Genomic DNA, 21,091 nt, shown 5'->3' on the forward strand with positions numbered 1-21,091 from the left:
AGGGTGCACAAAGCACAATAATTGTAACAAACAAACACAGACACAGACACAGCTATGAACATCGATTCGGATTTTAAGTTATGGGCCACTTTGTTCCTCTGCATGTTGGTGCCGTTTCTGTGCAATGCTGGACTGGTCTCTGCTGAGAAAGGAGAGCATGTGCGTGTGCTTACGTTGGATCACTCCAATTTCACTGACATTGTCTCCAAACACAACTTCATTGTTGTCAAGTTCTATGCTCCATGGTATGCTCCTCAATGTATTCACTCTTTTTCTGTGTCTTTCTTCATAATGGTTTTGTTTGGTTCATTGGAAAGGTAGGACAGTAGCTTTGAGTTTGCTTTTATATTGAATCTTTTAGTCAGCATGCATTAATAGTTTTTTTTTTTTTCCCCCCAAAAATTATCAGTATGCATGTGATTATGATAATTTCAGTTGTTGAATTATATGGGTTTTTCTGAATTTTGTAAATTAAAAAAAAAAAAAATGACCATGTAATCTAGTCTTCCCGAAATAAGAAATTAAAAAAAAAAAAAAAAATCTTAAAATAACTTTGACAATGTAAACTCCCAAAATGATAGTTGAACTTAAAATACATAAAGAAAATCTATCCAAATGTATCTGTGTACTTGAAATCTCAACGAGAAACTTGAAGGGAATAAGGAGCATGTCCTAAACGATCATGTTAAGACTATAAGAACGAAAATTGATATGAAAAATATTGAAATAATATATAATGAACTACATAACCCAATAAGTAGGATTTGGGTGAGTTCCAGTTAGCTCAACTGGTGAAGTTTCTTATATGAAAGCTCAAATTTGTGCTAAAATAAAAGAGCTTGCTTTTACCTCCAATTAAAAATTACAACTAGCTTGCTTTTACTCTAACTTAAACAAAGTGCAGAACAGGAGTAAATAAGCGCAATGAACCGATAACACTACCCTAAGCCATATTCATCCATCATCAACAATAAAATAAAAGCTTAAAGAGTAAGAAGGAGGGATGCAAACACAAAATAATAATCATTAAGACGTGTTATCGAAAAGAAAACCGAAGAACTTGGCGATAAATCTCTCTGTAACCTTCCAAGTCGAAATCGATCCACTAGAGAATAAAGTTGGAGTATGCGAATAACAAAAGATTTTTCAAGCCTAGTCTATCCCATGTACTTGAGCTCTTCAAATTCTTTCTACTAACGGACTTCTCGAAGTCTTGTCTCTCTCTAACTTTTCGGATCCCGCAATTCAACTTGATTGCATCCGCTAATGAATGGCTTCTTCCAATACTTCCCAACAGCATCAAAATCTCACTTATCACTCAGAATAAGTGTAGTAAGTGTTTGGGCTAATAACCTCTCAAGGATCTAGAGATGGAGAGGTAGGAGTTTGAGGAAAACCATAAGGAAATATGTAGATAATTGTGGGTATAACAATCTCTAACTCTCAAATATATTTGCTAGGGTTTTCTATCTGAAGAGCACTCCTTACAATTCGTGGGTAATAATGGTATATATAGTGTAGGTAAAGGATTTGGTAAAGCAACACAACTTTTTGCCAAACAAATAGTTTTGCGGGTGCTTCACGGGTTGGTCCTTCTCGCGAAACACTTGCGAAATTCACAGTCTGGCATGACTCTTTAGCTTCTAGTCATATGTTCCACACATGACCTTTTTGCGGGTTGCTTCTCGCGAGCTAGTCGCGAATTCCATTGATTCATCTTTTGAATCTTGATTTTTCACCAATTTCTCATATTCATCCCTTACAAATAAACCCACATACATACAGGAAAAATGATTGAAGAAACTACAATCAAATTTGGCACGAAATTAAAGCCAACACAAAATAGTTGGAAATCATAACTTTACATTATGGTTGAATAAGAAATCTGGATTTCAATTCCCACCTATACCAAAAACTGACTGGTGTCTTGGATTGATGATAAAGAACTATCATCAGGAGCAGACCCCATAGGTTAGAACTCTCTTAAAAAAAAGAAAAGTAGGACTAGGAAGTGGCATACTAACAAGACAAAGATAGGTATAAAATAATTTATAATGAGTACCAAAGTTATATATATAGGTAATACAAAGATAAAGGTGCAATGATTTAGTTACCAAAGTAACAGATTTACAACAATTAATAACAATATGAAACTTCAGAATAAATAATGAAAAGGAAGTTTCTCAAAAAAAAAAAAAAAAATTGAAAAGGAAGAATATATAGATTCACTACCACATGATCATAACAGGAATGCAAAAAGAGATGTCACCAAAACATGATTAACAGCGTCATATCTAGTGTATTGGCCCTATTGGGTCCGCAAGAGTAATGTCCCATGTATTGGCCATATAGGAGAGGGTCACTTATTGATAGTGGCTTGGCCTACGCTTCTGCCAATAGGAATGTGAAGGGGCGATCACAACATAATAAATCTCACACACCATGTTTTCCCTTAGGGATGATGATAGCTTCCCATTTAGATGTTTGGCTTAGTGAAAAGATATAAAATTTAAAAAATTTGCATCCATTCAGAGGGGTTGTCATCCTTCTTTGGGACCAACAATACCGTGGCTGGTGAGCTAGTAGTCCTCTAATAGTAAAAGTCAGTGATTTACTGAGAGCAGCCTATTCTGAGCATTTTTAGCTACACTGAGCATTTTTGGCTATAAGAGTCAATAAGACCTCAAGTTTATCCCCTGTATTTATTTCTTGCACATTTTACATTTAATTTAACCATCATTCAAACTGTTCTATACTTTAAATGATCCTTCAAGAGTTTATGCTTAATTAGATTCTTGTTCAAACTTGTGTGATTAAAACAACTAGCTGATGTCCCGTGCGATGCACGGGTACTGTATCAATTTACTTTAAAATATTTTATTAAAAATTAAAAACTATATTTATTTTATATAAAATTATCTTTATAACTATGCATAATACTTTTTCTTAATATTGTTGCCTCTACCATTGCTCCTAGCCATGAGTTATCTCTCTACTTAGATCGAAACTTGTCAATAGCATATGCTAAATCTCCCTCTAAGATGATATATCTTACACATATCTCAATTTCAAAATCAATAGCCTAGACAATCGTTGTTAGTTTTGCTTTCTCCAGGTTCAAATTGCTCTCCCTTTACAACTCAATGCTACAATGAACGACTTTTTATCCTTAAATGCCAAATTAGAGATAAGAACTAATTAAAATTTAAAAGATAAGAACTCTTTATTTTGTTAGGTTCATAATTTTAAGACTTCCTCAAGTGCCACATTAGAGATAAGAACTCTTCAAAATAGGGCATGTGTCTCAAACATGTGTATTATTTATATGCTTCCATGCCATATGCTTTTGATACATACTGCCCTTCATTTTGGTTCAAGAACATATGTTGGTAGAAGCAAACAGATCATTGAGGAAGAAAGCTAAGGTGCTACTTTCTATGTAAATATTTGGGCAAATGAATGCTTAAAATCAGTATCTTTTTATATAATTTTCACAGGTTTCTCATTATTCTATATGAGAATATAGGGGAATGTGAAAGAAAATATAGATTTAAAACCTAATAAATTTTAATTGTTTACAATTATATGTCCAATTTGGTTGATCAATACCCTAAAGAATACACAATAGAAAAAGGTAAAAGCTTTCAATTCTTATTCCTCAAACTTCCTCATTAGCCAAGCAAAGGATTTTTTTCTTCTGTAGTCAAGTCATAAAATCTATAACAATTGAAGGTACATATAAAAACATATTTTAACCTTATGAAGTTATGATCAAATGATAAAACAACAAAAAATTATGTCTAAAAAATTGAAGAATTTGAATTATATGAGCAAAAAAAAATTACCTAGCTTCAATGATCTTGACGTTGGTTTTCATCCACTATTCCACTAAGCAATAGACATAGCCCTTTTCTCAAGTTGCTAAAGAAGCATTTAAATACAAAATTGGGGCTTCTAATCTGTAAAAAAAGTTTGTTTTCATGTCAAACATTTGAATTAGTGATTTTTTCTGGTTTTTTGTTAGACACCCAAAAACATATAAAACCAAAAATAAACCTTTAGTGTAAAAACAATAAGAATTGGAGAGACAAACAACACTGCACAAATGAAGCCAAAGAGGCAAAGACACACACTTAAACAACAATAATATAATATTTATATAATTCTAAAGCTCCATCTATGTTTCTCACGATTTGGCATACCATCAGATGAAATACATTAAAATTAAAGCAAAAATAGGCATGAGTGAAGCACTTACAGTATCCAAAGAGAGAAGAAATTAACAAAGCTTGAGAGTGAAAGATAAATTTTTGTAAGTGTGGAGAGAATGTCCGTGGTGGATTTGCGGGCTTTTCATCTTCTGCACTCATTCCTTAAGGTTGAGACAAAACCACATGCATGACATGACCAAATGTATGGGAAAGAGAAGAGACAGAAGTAAGAGAATAGCTAGAGGCGAAAAGAGACATGGGTTTGTGTTACTGTGTAATTACACCAGGTATGCTAAAAGGCATGAAGGGAAAACATAAGTCTTAATGATAGAGTTTTTTGTTTTTTGTTTTGGCTGAATGCACTTATTGATAGAGTTTAATGTGGAAGATAGAGAGACTATGCCAAAGGAAGGTGCCACTTGGCAGAACCTCATGCTTTCCCACATGAGGTCTCTGCTTTTATATATATATTGATGCTTGTGTTCAAGCATGTGTATTAGCTACCACATTGTTTCAGTCGAGATTTTTTCCCCCGAGTTTGTTTCCTGTGACCTGTGTACTCTTATCTCTCATTCAGAAGTTTAAATTATTATAGGTGGGTTGGGCTCATATTTCAGTCTAATATATCTTTCCCTTCACTTGTGCAGGTGTAACTTTTCTATGAAGCTTGCTCCAGAGGTAATTAATTTCTTTTCTCATTAGGTTAAAGTCATAGTTGTCCCCATTCTTTGCAAATGTAGGCCAAGTGCATTCTTAATTGAATAAATTTTTTTCAAATGCAAATCTTGTAATTTGTAGTATGAAAAAGCTGCTTCCATTTTGAGTAGCCATGACCCTCCAGTCATTCTGGCAAAAATAGATGCAAATGATGAAGCAAATGAGGCACTGGCAGACGAATTTGACATAAGGGCTTTCCCTACTCTTAAGATTTTAAGAAATGGAGGAAAGAATATTCAAGAATATAAAGGCCCTCATGAAGCTGATCGTATAGTAGCTTACATGAAAAAGCAAGTTGATCCTGCATCAGTTGAAATAAAATCTGTGGAAGATGCTGCTAGCCTTATTGGCGAAAACAAGATCTTAATTGTAAGAATTTTTGGTTTTAGTTTCAGCTTCTGTTTCTTCCCTTGGCAGGTCCACTTTGTACCAATAATATGTGTCCAATTCAACAGGTTGGAATTTTTCCACAATTCTCTGGGGAGGAATTTGATAACTTCACTGCTTTAGCAGAAAATTTGCGTTTTGACTATAAGTTTGGTCGCACTTTGGATGCCAAACTCCTTCCAAAGGGTGGATCTTCAGTGGAGAGGCCAACAGTGAGATTGATAAAACCATTTGACGAACTGTTTGTTGATTTCCAGGTACTGTGGAATGCAATTTGATTACATAGATCTTATGGCATTTGGTATACTTCTTAATATGATGAACAATTTTTTTTTTTATGCCTTATTGTTTTCAGGATTTTAATGTGGATGCTTTGGAGAAGTTTGTTGAAGAAGCTAGTTTGCCTATTGTGACTCTTTTCGACAAGGATCCAAGTAACCATCCATTTGTTGTCAAGTTCTTCAACAGCCCTAATGCCAAGGTCACAATTTATTTTTGTGCTGAATGAAACTGTTATATACTATTTCCTTTCTTATTTTAACTGGTTGTTGCTGGGTGTGGATGTGCACTTATATGTTTTTCTAGGGTCTGGTAATCCCCATTGCCCTTATTCAAGTCTGCAGCCTTTCAGTTTTTTAATATTTGAAATTCCATTTACCTTTTTTCCCTATTGTGCTTTCTTGGTCTATAAGATTGCATTTTTATATGCAAAAATTCATCCAATACATTTTTTTTGCCTAATATCATTACTGATTTTTTATGTGCTAATTAAAAATAAATAAAGAAAGAAAAAATAAAAGCGGTTATACTAGTACTAGTACACAAGGCTCCCACTTTTGTGGGATCTGGAGAGGTGGTTGGTAGGCAGCCTTACCCCCAATAAACTTACTAATAGTTTCCTTCTTTATTTTTGGGGGACACTGGTAGGCAATGCTATTTTTGAACTTCACTGGCGATCATGTTGATAGTTTCAAGTCAAAATTTCATGATGTTGCTTTGCACAACAAAGGAAAGGGCATAAGCTTTCTAATGGCTGATGTTGAGGCGAGCCAAGGGCCACTTGAGGTTATTGTTTTTCCAACCCACCCATTTTTATTGTTATTTTTTAATAGCCTACTCTTTTGTTATGTTTACTTTGTATTTGGTTTGGGCGGGCAGTACTTTGGATTCAATGATGACCTGGTACCTCTCCTCTTCATACTAAAAAATGATGGTCAGAAGTACCTTAAACCAAACTTGGAGCCTGAACATATTGCACCTTGGTTGAAGCAATACACGGTAATGCTCTCCTGCTTCTGTTGCCACTAATATGATTCATATTAGTGATGCATTATTCTTCACCTCATGAATGTAGTTTGTTCCATTTCTTGACTTGAAAAATCTTGCACAGTTATTTTATTGCTTGATTTTTTTTCTTATTCATTAAAAAATTTCTAATTTCCAATGTGGTCATGTTTCAGGATGGAAATTTAAAGCCATTCATAAAGTCACAGCCCATTCCTGAAACTAATATTGAGCCTGTGAAAGTGGTTGTTGCTGAAAGCCTACATGACATGGTTTTCAACTCTGGAAAAAATGGTCTGTCTTTATTAGTGTTTCATTAGTTGCATCATTCAAAGTTTATTCCTATAGTTGTTTGTCTAAAACCGCACAATTTGAAATTTTTAGAAATTTCTTCCAAAAAGAGCCGTTGAATTGATTTTCTAAAACCTAATTGAAAAGCTAATGATCTCTACATATGAGTTGGGACTAGACCAGTCCCACTGATGTCAGTGATATCTGTTTCATTTTCACTTTGATTATTATTACTATTTTTTTCATAAAACATATCATTTATCAGTATTAATAATATCTGATTTATGCCCATGCAGCCAGAAAGACATATTCTAACTCATGCAATCTCACTTTTATAAAATAGAACCCTTAATTATAATGCCATAAATTACCATTTTAACAGTGCTGTAAAAGTCCCTCTATGAAGTATTCTGAACCTACTCGTTTTAAGTTAAAGAAATTAGCCTTCACTTTTCTGATGCAGGACTAATTAGATAATATTTCTGTCTGTACTAGTGGTGGGATTTTGGGCAGGAAAAGCTATGATTTTGGGAGTTTTTATGGTGAGGAAAGGCTATAGTTAAGGTTTGTAGGTTGAAATAGGGTTTGAAAAGGTTTCACATTGGGGGCTAATACAGACTCCAAATTTAGAAATCTGCTTACTGGAAATTGTTGACAGCAACAATATTAGGATTTAAGTGTTGTTTCAAGGGGTTCTTGGGTGTCTGTTTGGTAGAGAAAGTATGTGAATTTTGGAGTTTTGATATGTAAGCAGAAGAGAGAGAGAGAGAGAGAGAGAAGTTTGTTATTGTTTAAAGGTAATGAAAACAATGACTGAATAGTAACAGTGAGGCAAAGAATAAGAAGAGAGAAAACTCTAGGCATGCATTTTTCAATAAAACAAATTAATCATAATTTCATTTATGAAATATCAATTCTTTGAGTACATTGATTGAACGCAATATATATGAGAATTCTCTTATAGAAGTAGCATTAAGACTCCTAATTTAACTACTAAACTAAGGACCATTGAATTCAAAATAAAGACCAACTTGGTCCCAAAGTAGAAACCCCTAGAAAGTTTTATGCTTGAGTTAATTACCAGAATATCCTTAATGAATTACAGTCTAATATGGATTGGGCTTAGGCCTTACGCAATTGTTTGCAAAAATTCGTTCAGCGATTGAAAGTTGAATCTTTTCTGAACTGCTTTTTTTGTAAGCAAAATGGTGTAGTGAGAGTTTTAAATTAACTTCTGTAAAATAGCATTATGATGTTACACAAAAAGTTTATAAATGTGTTAAATTTGTGTCTTGTGAGGATGGCAATGATTTGTTATATAGGCAAATATATTGAAATGGAGTAAATATTATATTTTCTTTATCTTGATAACTCTCCACCTTTCTGCCTCAACAATTCTTTAATGCTTATTATGGAAAAGAAAAAATGTTAATGGTTTTAACTTGTTCTACTCACAGTTCTGCTAGAGTTTTATGCACCTTGGTGTGGACTTTGTAAGAAACTGGCCCCAATTTTGGAAGAAGTTGCTGGCTCATTTGAAAATGATACTGATGTTCTCATTGCAAAACTGGTAAGAATCTTTGTTTTTTTCCAGTCATGTATTTCAAAGACAGTTCATTTGCCCATTTGTACATAACTAATACTTCAGATTGTGCTACTAATTTCAGTTTTGTGGTATTTGGTTTAAATCTTTGTTCTTGTTGTCCTGGAGCACAGATTTTTCCACAGCACTTTGCAACATTTTGCCCCTGTAGGCCATCGGTGAAAATAGGTTAAGTAGTTGAAACCAAAGCATCCATATTTAATGCATTTTGAGGCTAATAGCTTGCAGCTTTGCACAACTTGAGCCTCAAGGAAAGAGCAATGAAGCCAAAACCTTGAGACAAAGTGATTTAGGACTAACATTTAGCTACAAACCTGGTATGAACTCACAGTAAAAATAAGCATAAAAAAAAAATGTTTTAACCTTTGTGTTGCATTCATTTATCCCTTTGAGATTGGTCAATCAAAGTTAATAAACATGTTACATCAAGTTTTATACTAGTCACATAGCGTTTCATATAACTTATGTCTATTCTTTGTTACCTATATTTTTGATATTTCTAAACATGTTAGATTCATAATAGCTAGCTTTTATGCAATTACTGACTGGTATTCTAATTAGTCATCTACTCACCTGTCTGATCTGTTTTGTTTACTTACTTTAACTTCAGTTAATTCTATCATGTTTCTAGTACTTCTTCAGTCTCATATACATTCTTAATTGGTTTTGATTTTGAGTTGTTTTGATCTTACTACTGTCAAGGATGCGACTGAAAATGACATCCCAGGCGATAACTTTGAGGTACAAGGATACCCAACTTTGTACTTTAAATCTACCAGTGGCATCCTGTTGAAGTATGATGGGAATAAAACAAAGGAGGAGATCATTGATTTTATTCAGAAGAATCGGGACCAGACAGTCCAAGTCCAACCAGATACGACAGTGAACGATGAACTGTGATTAAGGTAAGTACTAACATTTTTTTATGCTTTAATTTATCCAATGAAGTACTGGAATCTTAAGATGAAACTAGTGAGTCCTATTTATAATGTTCTTTTACACCTTGAAACTGTATTAGTATATTGTCTACCATATTTATGTCTGGAACACAGGCCATCATGCTTGGCTAAAGTGTATTCTTCAAATATGTAAAAATCTATGCAGTGTATGCCTCCATCAGCACAATCTGATTTTTCTTTCTTTATTTATGCTGTGTAAGATATGTTATTTAATGGATGTGTACTTAAGAATTCTATTTGTCTGTTTCCTTGTAAATGTTGCAGTAGTGCTTCCAACTATAAGAGGAGATACTTGTATGGCGGATTTTACTTGACAACATTAGCGAGTCTTCACAATCTTTTTGCAGTAGGAAGAAAATAAGAGATGCAAGACAGTCACAAGTATGCTACATGTAATTCTCAGTTTTTCCATTATCAAAAAATCCTTAGTTTTGCCATAGTTTCCTTAGCTGTGACATCGTGTACTTTTCACCAAACATTTATTTTAGTTCCATTCAGCATGTATCTATTGTGAATCCTCTCTCTATCTATTTGGGATGGTTAAAGTTGGGCAGGCTAGCACCGTTAGGATTCACCTAGTAATCTTACTTTTGATTTTTTAGCCAACCATTTAATAAGACACAAAAACAATACATGCTATGTTTAATTAATGAATGAATAAGGGAAACTTTTGTAATCTTAATGCTTATGTCAACCACTGTGATTACTGACTTATACTTCACTTCACAAAATATTATTATATATATTACAACCAAAATTACATATTTCTATGTATACAACATTTTTCATAACAATTGAGTTAATAAGTCATTAATTTTCACATGGCCTTGTTATTACCTCCACTTTATTATCTACCGTTAACAACTTAACAAGTTTTTTATTGTTATTTTTTATTTATATATATTATTTTTCATTAAGCTAATTTTGCAAACATATTAGTTATATGACCAAAATTGAAACATATTAGTTATGTGGCCACTCTTGGACTCGAGTTCCAAATGAAGAACACAAGTCTTATGGTAAAAATCATGAGATGATATATTTTTTAAGTTTCCATGAGAACTCGAGTTCTAAAAGTGGTCACATAACTAATATGTTTCAATTTTTGTCACATAACTAATACGTTTGCAAAATTACCCTAAGGCAAAAAAAAGCTCAACTTAGTATCTCAGCAATTGTAAAACAATTGTGAGAAAATTTATGTTTAGACTTACTGAAATTACAATCAAGATATCAGTTAACACCATATAGTAGCTAGCTAGTAGATAGAGCAGCACCAAACACCTACCAACAAAACTCTAGCACTACATAGAAGTTCAACAAAAACTTCAAGATGCTCTTCATTCTGATCCTACCCAAGTGCCTAATTCTCCAAACTACTTCCTGAGCTACACATTGTTGGATTTTTCTTTTCGTTTTCTTAATCCAAAAACATGCAGCCACTACTTATTTGCCTTTCTCTAAGCTTGTATCCTTAAAACAAGAAAGTAACTTCAAGCTAACTTCTTTCAAAGAAGCCAGTTTATTGGCTTTAGATTTAAGCATACACGTTTGCGAAACGCACAAGTTGATCAATTCCCACCAGTACCATGGTGTTGCCTTGCATCCTTCTTCTTCCCCCAGTCATGAAACCTGAGGTGTAACTCAGCAGCAGCAATCAAGAAATGCACAGCCTGCATTGGAGTGACAATATCTAGAATGGCTTTCAGAGTTCTCAAGCGAAAATCATCAGCGTTATGCAATATCTCCTCCAAGCTAGCCCTCCTCCTTTGCCATTAGAGCCAACTCAACTTGTTCCTCATCAACTCCGTTACCGCCTGTGACAACCCAACCATAGTTGAATCTGCCACCGTCTCCTGATGCTTCACGATCTTCTCAGTTATATTTCTCTCCTCCTTTATAGTCCTCATCTGCACCTTATCAAGCTGGTTGAGCGACTTGGAGAGAGATCACCCAAGTCACCACTGCTCAACCTTGAATAAAATCAGCAAGTTGGTCCTCAAGTTGCATCCCTGACTTGGAGTAAAGCAAACGAAAAGCCATTGTGGGTCGCTACCCTCCTATCCACATGAACGCGTCCTCAAGTGTGCTTGTCCATGAGTGTGTTAGGATGCTTAGCACGTCTTTCTTTGCCCACCATGACTTAACCTGATAAATTATCAAAGTGTGCCAAAAGCTTAATCTGTTAACAAATGATGATAGAAATTAACACGTAGGATTTTTTAGTTTTTAAATGAAGGATAGACGGAGAAAGGTTTAAATTCAGGGGAATTATTGTTAGTTGCTACACACACTTTCTTGCACAAAACTTTATACAAACGCAAAATTTGGATTGAAAACATGACATGAAGTCATGATTTCTACTTGAAAATCGTGACTTTAATCACATTTTCAGTACAATTTTTGTTTGTGTGTAAAGGTGTGATAACAAGTAGTGTGTAATAAATACTACTAATAAATTTAGCGTGTAATATATCATCAAAAGTTCAAAATGTTTGTTAATGGATATGGATCGAAAAGTAAGAGACATGCATATGTGTTATAAAGGCATAAAAAATTGACTATGGCAAATTGTATTAAATGCTTCCTTATTAAATGCCCTATGACACTTGCTAACCAGATAAAGTTAACAATTTTCCAAGAAGGTTAAGCTGTTATGAAATTATAAATGTAATTATTTAATTATGAAATTGTAAATGTAATTATTTAATTAATTATTCTAATATAACCTGATAATAATACTCGTAATGCTAAATGACTTGATTGATGAGGAGCTGTAAGGGAGGCTTGTTAGCGATGGTGGTGTTAGTGTCTATGCTTTTATTGTGTTGCTTAGGAGTAAATCTATTATGTTTCCGTTGCATGCTTCCTCTCCCTCACATGAGGGTGGACCCCACAAGTTTGTTGTATATAGTATCCTGTTCTATTCCACATCTTCCAGTAATATTGTATGTATTGTTAGCTGTTTACATCCTCAACCAACTTCCATAATAATCTTCTTACACTCCCTTTGAATCTTTGTGTCTTCCTCTATATTTTGTCTTTCTATATGTTCTCTCTATATTTGGTATCAGAGCCATATCATGTATATTCTCCTTTGATTAGTATACTTTGATTATTGTCTTGATTAGTATGCTATGTGGTTTACAGTTGCAACAATAAGTGGATCCTCTGTATTAATCACATCAGAACACTAGACTATATAATCAAGTAGAACACTAAGGAGTCTGTTTTTAAGTGAACCAAAGAAGCTAGTTTTCCAAAGTCACCTTGTGGACTTTTTAGCCAAAAGTTGGTAGTGTGGTCCTATTTGGTGTGTGGAAAACAATTCTTTCTGTTGAAAACCATTATGGCTACCACATCTTCTACAATGAGTGATACCTCTAAATTCCCTTTTGACCATTCCTTTCGTAAATCCACAGGAAATAGACTAGAATATTTATATGAAATCTCCCATGTACTAGAAGATAGTGAAATCCCTATTACTGATCCCCCTATTGTAAATTCCTACACTATATTTAATAAACCCCAATCCTCTTTCAAAAAAACCATAAAAAAATATATTGGTCCTTCTCATCCTTCTACTGTAAAAGAATATATTCAAGCCTCTAAGTTTGACCAGTTCAATATTCCAGCAAATGATGGTGAAAACTTTATTACTCTTTCCCTTCCTAGGGAATTTGTTAGCTCATGGCAAAAGCAAGGGTATACTCATCTCCACTTTGGTGCCGTAAGGTTGGCGTTAACTTTCCATGGAAGAAAAGGACTCCCTACAGTCTCTAGAATGGCACTTCTTGACTCCATATTTTTGGAGTATCAACATGCAGTCATAGGAACTGTCTAGACAACTCTAAATGCTGGAACTATTTTTGTCACATTATTCCCAAATTTCAATATACCTTTAAAAGATCCCCATCTGTGTGATGCTCTTAAAGTTCAAGTTCAGATTACTGAAGCTTCTCAAGTACAAGATACTTATGCAACTACACTCCATTATTAGCTTGTTTATAGGCTCCAAAATCATGCCTTTGATGTAGCAGTCCCAGAAATTGCTCAAACTGATGATGCATTGCTTATTCAAGTTGATCCGGGATTAACTCTGATGTGTACATTTGTCCCTAAACAGCTTACAAGGGACCAAATGACTTCCCTTTTCCTAGAGTCATGGATCACGAAGTATGAGTCACTTCATCAAGCAGTTCAGCCGATCTAGTCCAATAATCCTTTCTTTATCAGGAAAGAAAATGGAGAAGTATAGACAAGATTCGTGAAGGCCCCACTAGAAAAAAAAAGGATATAACTATCTTTCAAACCCAGATGGCAATGTTGCAGCCCGTACCATATGTTGCTGAAAAAGGTCTTGTAATTAAAGCATTCTGTGAAGATGGAAAACCTTGTTATGAAGGAAAATCATCCTCTGGCCATATATGGTGGGATATTTGTGATTGTGATGAATGCAAAGAAGAATCAATTGATGATGATGATCAACCAAGAAGAAGAAAGAAAAAAAATCTCTCCATCAAAGCTTGAAAGAAAGATATGAAGCTGGTGATCCTGAAGTAGACCTCTTAGGAGAACCTTCTGGAAAATTTGACTATTATGTCTTTTACCCCAGAACCAAAAAACAAAAACCCCAGTCTTCTCCTCCTCAATGCAAAGAACCCAGGCCTAAACAAGATCCTAACCATGAGCCTAAACCTCCATTGATTCCATATTACCAGAATATCCTTCCTCAATTACATAAATATCATTCTCCTCCTTTCACACAAACCCAGACACAAAACCCTTTACTTTGCTACACTATTGACAGACATTCATCCTCTTATGATCAAGACTTTCCTCCACTAGAAAACTTTGACCACCCCTAGGCCAACACAAGACATGTTTGAAAGATCAAAACTCTTGTTGGAACTAATTCAGATGGAACTTGAAAACAAGTTTCGTCAGCAAAGGTCGCTTTAAATTGGCAAGCAGAGAATGTTGTGGCCCAAAACCAAGCTCTTTTAAAGATTCTTGACAACCAGCAAAAATTGGCAAAAGTAGTCACACAAACCTTTTCATCTTCTGAATCTCTTACCAATTATTTGAAGAAGAAAATCAAGAAAGTAGAACAAGAGCTTGCAACAATTGCATCCACAGTCAAAGATATGTCTGTTTCCTTCCTCCTTTTGGGACAAAAAGAAAAAGAAAGAAAACAGTTGTTGTCACAACTCCAGTTTATAGAAAAATCCCAGAAGACAGAAACACAGGCTTGTCCAATGTTTGTCTATACCCCCACCAATCCAGACAGTCGTTGTACAAAGATTTGTTTTTACCCTTAACCTCTCCATTCTTATCCAATTCCACAAGTCAAAACTTCCAACCCTTAACCACAATACACCCTGATCATAACCTTCTCAAGAGTAGTGGAATCTTTCCAGCCATAACATATCCAATCCAACCCAAAACAAAGACTCAAAGCCAATCACAGAATAAACTCTCCCTTGATAAGTACCCATTATCCCAACCCTTAGATCCAATTGTTGGTGCATCCTCCAAGCCCCTAGATATGAACGTGTTAACCATAGATCCTGATCCTCCAAACCCAATTTCATCTTTCCTAAAAGCCATCACTCTAGAAGACTCAAATAACCCACCTGTGCTCCCAATCATTACTGATACTGATTTGGATCTTTTTGATCTTGGTCTTGAAGGAATATTTATGTATCAACAATATGACCAACCAACAGTAGAAGAAGATGATGTTCTTCATCCTTCACCTCCACCACCTATTTTTCCACCTCCACCTTTTGTTCCTGACAACCATACTCATCTCACCTATTCATCAATGATAGATTTGAAGCATTTATTCACCATTGATGATGCTCCTCCTTCCAAGTGGCATGAAAAGTTTTTTGACATATACTCATGGTGTAATGACCCAAAAAGAGGGGGGGGGGGTCTTGCCCCAACTCTATAGACATTGTCTGCTTTGGGGCTCATGCCCCTCACAGTTTTGTTTTCCCTCAAAGCACACAGTAGTGGGGGAAAAAGTCTCTACACATTAAAGGAAGGTCACCCCTTATAAGCCACATGTGCTTCCCTAGGCAATGTGGGATTTCATGGATTGCAAGACCCCCTTTTTGGGTCATTACACATGGTGTACTGCTGAACTCCATGCTCTAAATTCCACAGTTGCCTAAGTAATTGCTAAATTTGTTGCAAGGCTTACAGGAAGACTAAGAGAATGGTGGATTTCCTTAGGAGAATTTCGACAAAGGCATGCAGCCCATTCTCAAACATTGGAAGATTTCTTTACAATTATTCATAATGAGTTCCTTGGGGGCACCAACACACTACATAGAAGTTGCACGAGAAGAATTTCTTGCCATGAAATGCTGTTCATTTGAAAGGAAAGATTTAGAAAGACACTTTGATCGGATGTCAAGGCGATTTTATACCATTGATGACGTGGATGATGTGAATATCAAGCAGACTTTTCTCAATTCTCTTCCAGAACCACTGGGCAACGAAACCCTTCGAATGATGAATATCCAAAGAATAACTTTGAATCAAGCTTTATTGGGAGAAATTTATCAGCATATGCTTATTGCCCTGGAAAAGCTTTGCAACCAAAGGAAGTTCCTTTCAAAAATGTAGAAGATTCACAATAAATTCAAGGACAACTGCAAGAGGAAAGATTTATAGATAAAATGTCATGAAAAAAGTTGTGATTGTTCAATAAAAAAGAGAAGCCACTTCAAGAAGTATTCTTTAAAGAAGAGATACCAGGCAGAACCAAAGAAAAGATTTTTCAGGAAGAAGAAATGGAGATTCCTTAAGAAAAAGCAGTTCAGAGGAAAGACTTCCAAAGTTTGCTTTGTATGTAGAAAACCATGACATTTTGCAAGAAATTACCCGAGGAAAGAAAAGGTAGCAAAGCTTCTTGAGCAAGCTCAGATTCATGCAGAAGACACTCCCTTTTCTAATGTAGAATTACTCTATTTGTTAAATGAGGAATATTCTCCTCAAGCCCTAGTAGTCATGGGATACTCTACAACAGAAGAAGACTTAGATTCTGAATCAGTGGCCTCAAATCCAGAAATTCAAGCCATCTATACTTCTCAGCCTACTTTAGTCTCTTTGGAAAGCCCCATTCCTATTGCCCAAATTCATATTCTCCTTGACTCATATTCTAGACCTACCCCTGTCATTGCCCTTTTTGATACCGGAGTAGCAGCAATAATCATTCATCCCAAAATTTTACTTAAAGAATTTTGGTTACCTCATTACTAGATGTTTCGTGCAGCAAACGGAGAAACATTCCCAATCACCAAAAAAAAAAAAAAAAAAAAAAGCAAACCTATACTCATCAAAATTTTCTCAACCTGAAACATTAGGTTCTTGGATCACCTCTCACTGGTAGAGACCTTCTTATAAGCTTTGATATCCTTCACCAAATACCTAACCTTTGATGGTCATCAAAAGGACTTTCACATAAACAACATCTCCTTACTTGGACCCAAGTTCCTCACTTGTTCGTTGTTGATCCTTATGATTCCCTAAGACTCTAGATCATTAATGATTGTTGTGCAAATAGCCATTTTGAGTTCTTACAAAAAATCCAAATCCCTTGTGGATGAACCCAGACTTTTTCATACACCTTCCCTTTAAAAGGAATGAAGATGTCAATCCTAAAAAAGCCAGCCATAGAGGAATGAATCCAAAACATTTAGCTCTAGCCCAACAAGAGATCTGTACACTCCTCACTGAAGGACTCATTGAACCCACCTCTTCCCATGGGCTTGTGAAGCCTTTTATGTTAACAAGCATGCTCAAGGGCGGAGCCAGAGGGGGGCGAGGGGGGGCACCTGCCCCCCCTGACTTCTCCTAAAATTGTCATGTATATGCAATCTTTTTTTTGAGAAAATCATGTATATGCAATCTTAATTGTTAAGTAGTTACCCACTGACATAGAGAAAAAAAAGCTAAAAAAGGACTCCCACTTCGTTGAAACTTGAAAATGATTCTGACATAAGAAAAAGAAAGTAAAAAAAAAGTTTTCTCAAACATCAAACAGTATGACATTTTCACCTAGTTTACTGTTCATGTAAGTAGCTTTTGTCTTGTCCAAGTTTGACACCTGTTTCACTTTTTTTTCTTTTCTATTTTTTTTTTACCATTTTCACTGTTAATGATACTTTTTACAGTATTTTATTGTTGAGTGATGCTAGAAATATTACAAATTTTATTACTTATATCTTAAAAATTGGTATGTCACCAATAATAAAAAAAAAATTTCAAACATCTATTTATTATAGATTGTTTAAGTAACACTAATCACATTTTTACCACATCAATTTGTAAATTTTTTGTTATAGATTTTGTAGTATGAATTGGTTATTTTTTTAAAATTTATTTTAATGATATGAAATATGTTTATTTTCTTACTACTGTTTATTTATTTTGTTATTATTATCGATTAATATTTTTTAGATCAATTTCACTTTAAATAATATCTTTTAATTTTGTCCCCTCTGAACCAAAATTCTGGCTCCGCCACTGAGCATGCTGAGCAAATCCGAGGAAAACTCAGATTGATAATCAACTACCAAGATCTCAATCATTTTCTAGCAGATGATAAGTTTCCTTTGCCAAACAAAAGTGCTCTTTTCCAGCATCTTTCAAATGCAAAAGTGTTCTCGAAGTTTGATCTTAAAACAGGATTTTAGCAGTTAGGAATTCATCCGGAAGATAGATACAAAACAGCATTTTGCATCCCAAATCATCATTACCAGTGGACGGTTATGCCTTTTGGACTAAAAAATGCTCCATCTTAGTTCCAAAAAGCAATGGTGACCTTGTTTCAACCTCTCTTGGCAAATGCATTGATCTATGTAGATGATATTCTTCTCTTCTCAAAAGATGCAGATTCTCATGAAAAATTGCTCACTGAATTTTACAATTTAGTGAAATCCCAAGGAATTATGCTCTCAGAAAAAAAAATGGTCATTGGGCAGACATCAATAGAGTTTTTGGGGATGACTATTTCAGATGGAAAGTATACTTTACAGCCACATATTGCTACATCTCTTAAAGAGTTTCCAAACAAGTTTTCTACTGTTAAACAGATACAACAGTTTCTTGGAATTGTTAAATATATGTCTGATTTCATACCAAAGATTTCCAAGTACAAAAACTGTCTAGCTTAACTTTTGAAGAAGAACCCCCCCTGAATGGGATTCAATCCATACAGAAGCAGTTTAGCAATTGAAAAAATTTGCAGAGAAGCTTCCTCAATTGTGCTAGCAGTCTTGTAGATAGGGATCATGCAGCCTATCCAAGATGAAGGCATTCTATTTAGGGGGATGCAACTTTGTGTGCCTCAATGCTCTTTAAGAGACTAAATTATGTAGGAAGCTCATAACTAGGGTCATTTTGATAGAGATAAGTCTATGCCCTTGCTACATCAAAAGTTCTTTCGGCATGTCATAGAAAGTGATGTGTCATGTTTTAATATCTTCAAGACCATGGGAATTTATTAGTATGAATTTCATTCTTGCACTACCTCCCACAATAGGATATGGGAGAAAAAAATAATGTATTAACCAATTATATAAACTAGTCGCAGACCTGCGCAATGCGCGAGAAAATTTTTTATTTACAATAGTGAAAAATACTATTTCTATTACTCAAATGGTAAAGCTAAAAATAGTTCATTCCTAACTAATAGTTAAAATTGAATTTTTTTTTTCTCAATAAGCATACATTAGACAATCTACCTCTCTCAAATAACAATAGTATTTAGTTTATTTTGAGAGCACAAAAATTTGGATAGGGAGCTAGACTACACAAGATATACCAACTAAACACCCACATGGCCGCGATCCAAACACTTCACCAAACTATTCAATGGATAAGAGTGATGAGCAGTGTCTACAAAGGGCATGGATGTAGTCAACGCGAGCTGATGACTCATGCAATCATGCTTACTGAGAATTCCTCATTAATTGAAGATAAACGATATTGAAACTTTACCCTGTGGAAGTAAAGCATAAAATATGTTCAGCAATTGCAACCTCCAATTTAAGAAAATTCAGGCCAAAATATCTTAGAATCCCAAGTAACTTCATAACTATGACACTGATGCAGAGTGTTGAAACCCAAGCAAGTACTTCTATAAAGTAATTATATCTCCAAAGTAACTAACCCCTATATATGCTTTGATTTCAAGCTCTTAATAGAGTTTATCACAAAAGATATACCAACCCAATATGACACATTTCTTTGAAGATTGGAACTTTTTTGGGTACGGTTCATTAGGGAATTGAAAAGGTAATTTCAAAGAAATAAACAGTAGATTGATACCTCAATGCATAAGACACTTTGTAGAAATTGTGTTGTCCTTAAAATATGAATGTTAGCATAGAATGAAGAAGTCCAAACTCAATTAAATCACATATAAGCAATGAGAATGAGAATTATTATTGGAAATTTAGAATATCAATCATTTGGCACTGTGTCAAATCCAATTAGTCATCATTTCTTCCTAATAAAATAATATAGATTTTTTGTAAAAATATATATGATTTATGACTATTAAAAGGGACAATCAAACACGGGGCCAACTTCAAAATCAGAGGTGTTGACAATCTGTGCTACAAAAACCAACCTAAGAAATCGAGGAGTAGATATAGTGGAGAGAGTGACTTTACCACCAAATCTTAGATGTGTGTTTGGTTTATTAAAGCTACATCGAAAGGGAATCTCCTTCACCTGCCAAATCATTTTGGGAACCTTAGGCCTCATAAATGGTGTGGGGTCAAATACACCAAGAGAGGAAACTAGAATGATGCAAACTTGCTTTGAAAAAAAAACATGCATATGGAGTTAATTGTTCAATTTTGGAAGGGATTAAAGAGAGAAACCTTCAAATGTGCATTGTGTCATTTTCTCTCCCAACACCAAATATTCCCATCATTTATGGTCCTAAATCTGGATTTGAAATACCTTTCAAGACATCTCAAAAAACCTTTAGTCCACAAAAGAGTGTGCAAGGTTACTCATGAATCCTGATTGCTAACCCTAAAGTGAACCTCCACTGTTGTAGATGATTTACAAAAAATGCAACTTTGAAATGTAGATCATTACTAAAATATTGATACCCTCTAAGATATATTTACATTTACATTTAAATTTATTTTATATGCACATATGCTCATTATGCATCTTTCATTATCTTAAAGAAAATACAAAACCATTTTTAACATTTAATGAGGAAAACCCAAATTGACTTTACAGTTATTATTATTTTTACATTAGAGCATAAAACTGCTTGATATAATTTAATGAAAATAAAAATGCCTTTTATTAAGCATTGTGGTTGAAAACATAGATAAAAATTATGTGATATTTTGCACCAGTCATGTTTTTCAACATAAAAAAATCTAACCTTTGAACATATTACAATCTCATCTAACATTATCTCAAAATCTGAATATCAGTCCAATGGTACTGCAACATGCTAAAAAAATAAACCAACACCCAAAATCATACAGTCCCAACAAAGATATTTCAAAATTTACAGTCAATTCAAACTCTTAATTTGTTTTGCATCTAGTAATGGTGAAGTAATTGTTCATCAAATTGTACTGTATTAT

The 21,091-nt window shown here is 34.4% G+C and overlaps 1 protein-coding gene and 1 pseudogene across 1 annotated transcript; one reads left to right on the plus strand and one right to left on the minus strand.

Annotated features, from left to right (window-relative positions):
• The first annotated feature begins 54 nt into the window (after positions 1-54).
• On the plus strand, positions 55-9,875 carry LOC115964741 (protein disulfide-isomerase-like). Its single transcript, XM_031083998.1, has 11 exons — positions 55-245; positions 4,859-4,889; positions 5,010-5,297; positions 5,384-5,572; positions 5,671-5,796; positions 6,243-6,380; positions 6,474-6,593; positions 6,776-6,893; positions 8,348-8,460; positions 9,196-9,398; positions 9,717-9,875. Exons 1-10 carry the CDS (start codon positions 55-57, stop codon positions 9,391-9,393), a joined length of 1,512 nt encoding a protein of 503 aa, XP_030939858.1. The 3' UTR covers positions 9,394-9,398; positions 9,717-9,875.
• Positions 9,876-10,990: 1,115 nt separating this feature from the next.
• On the minus strand, positions 10,991-12,316 carry LOC115964742 (annotated as a pseudogene).
• Between the last annotated feature and the right edge of the window lie 8,775 nt (positions 12,317-21,091).

Source organism: Quercus lobata, chromosome 10 (genome assembly GCF_001633185.2).
Source record: "Quercus lobata isolate SW786 chromosome 10, ValleyOak3.0 Primary Assembly, whole genome shotgun sequence".
Lineage (NCBI taxonomy): Eukaryota > Viridiplantae > Streptophyta > Magnoliopsida > Fagales > Fagaceae > Quercus > Quercus lobata.

Excerpts from the sequence above, each read along its gene's own strand:
- LOC115964741 (XM_031083998.1), top strand. The coding sequence starts at position 55 with ATGAACATCGATTCGGATTTTAAGTTATGGGCCACTTTGTTCCTCTGC. Across the intron at positions 6,594-6,775 it reads CTTGGTTGAAGCAATACACG|GATGGAAATTTAAAGCCATT; the intron begins GTAATGCTCTCC and ends GTCATGTTTCAG. Across the intron at positions 8,461-9,195 it reads ATGTTCTCATTGCAAAACTG|GATGCGACTGAAAATGACAT; the intron begins GTAAGAATCTTT and ends ACTACTGTCAAG.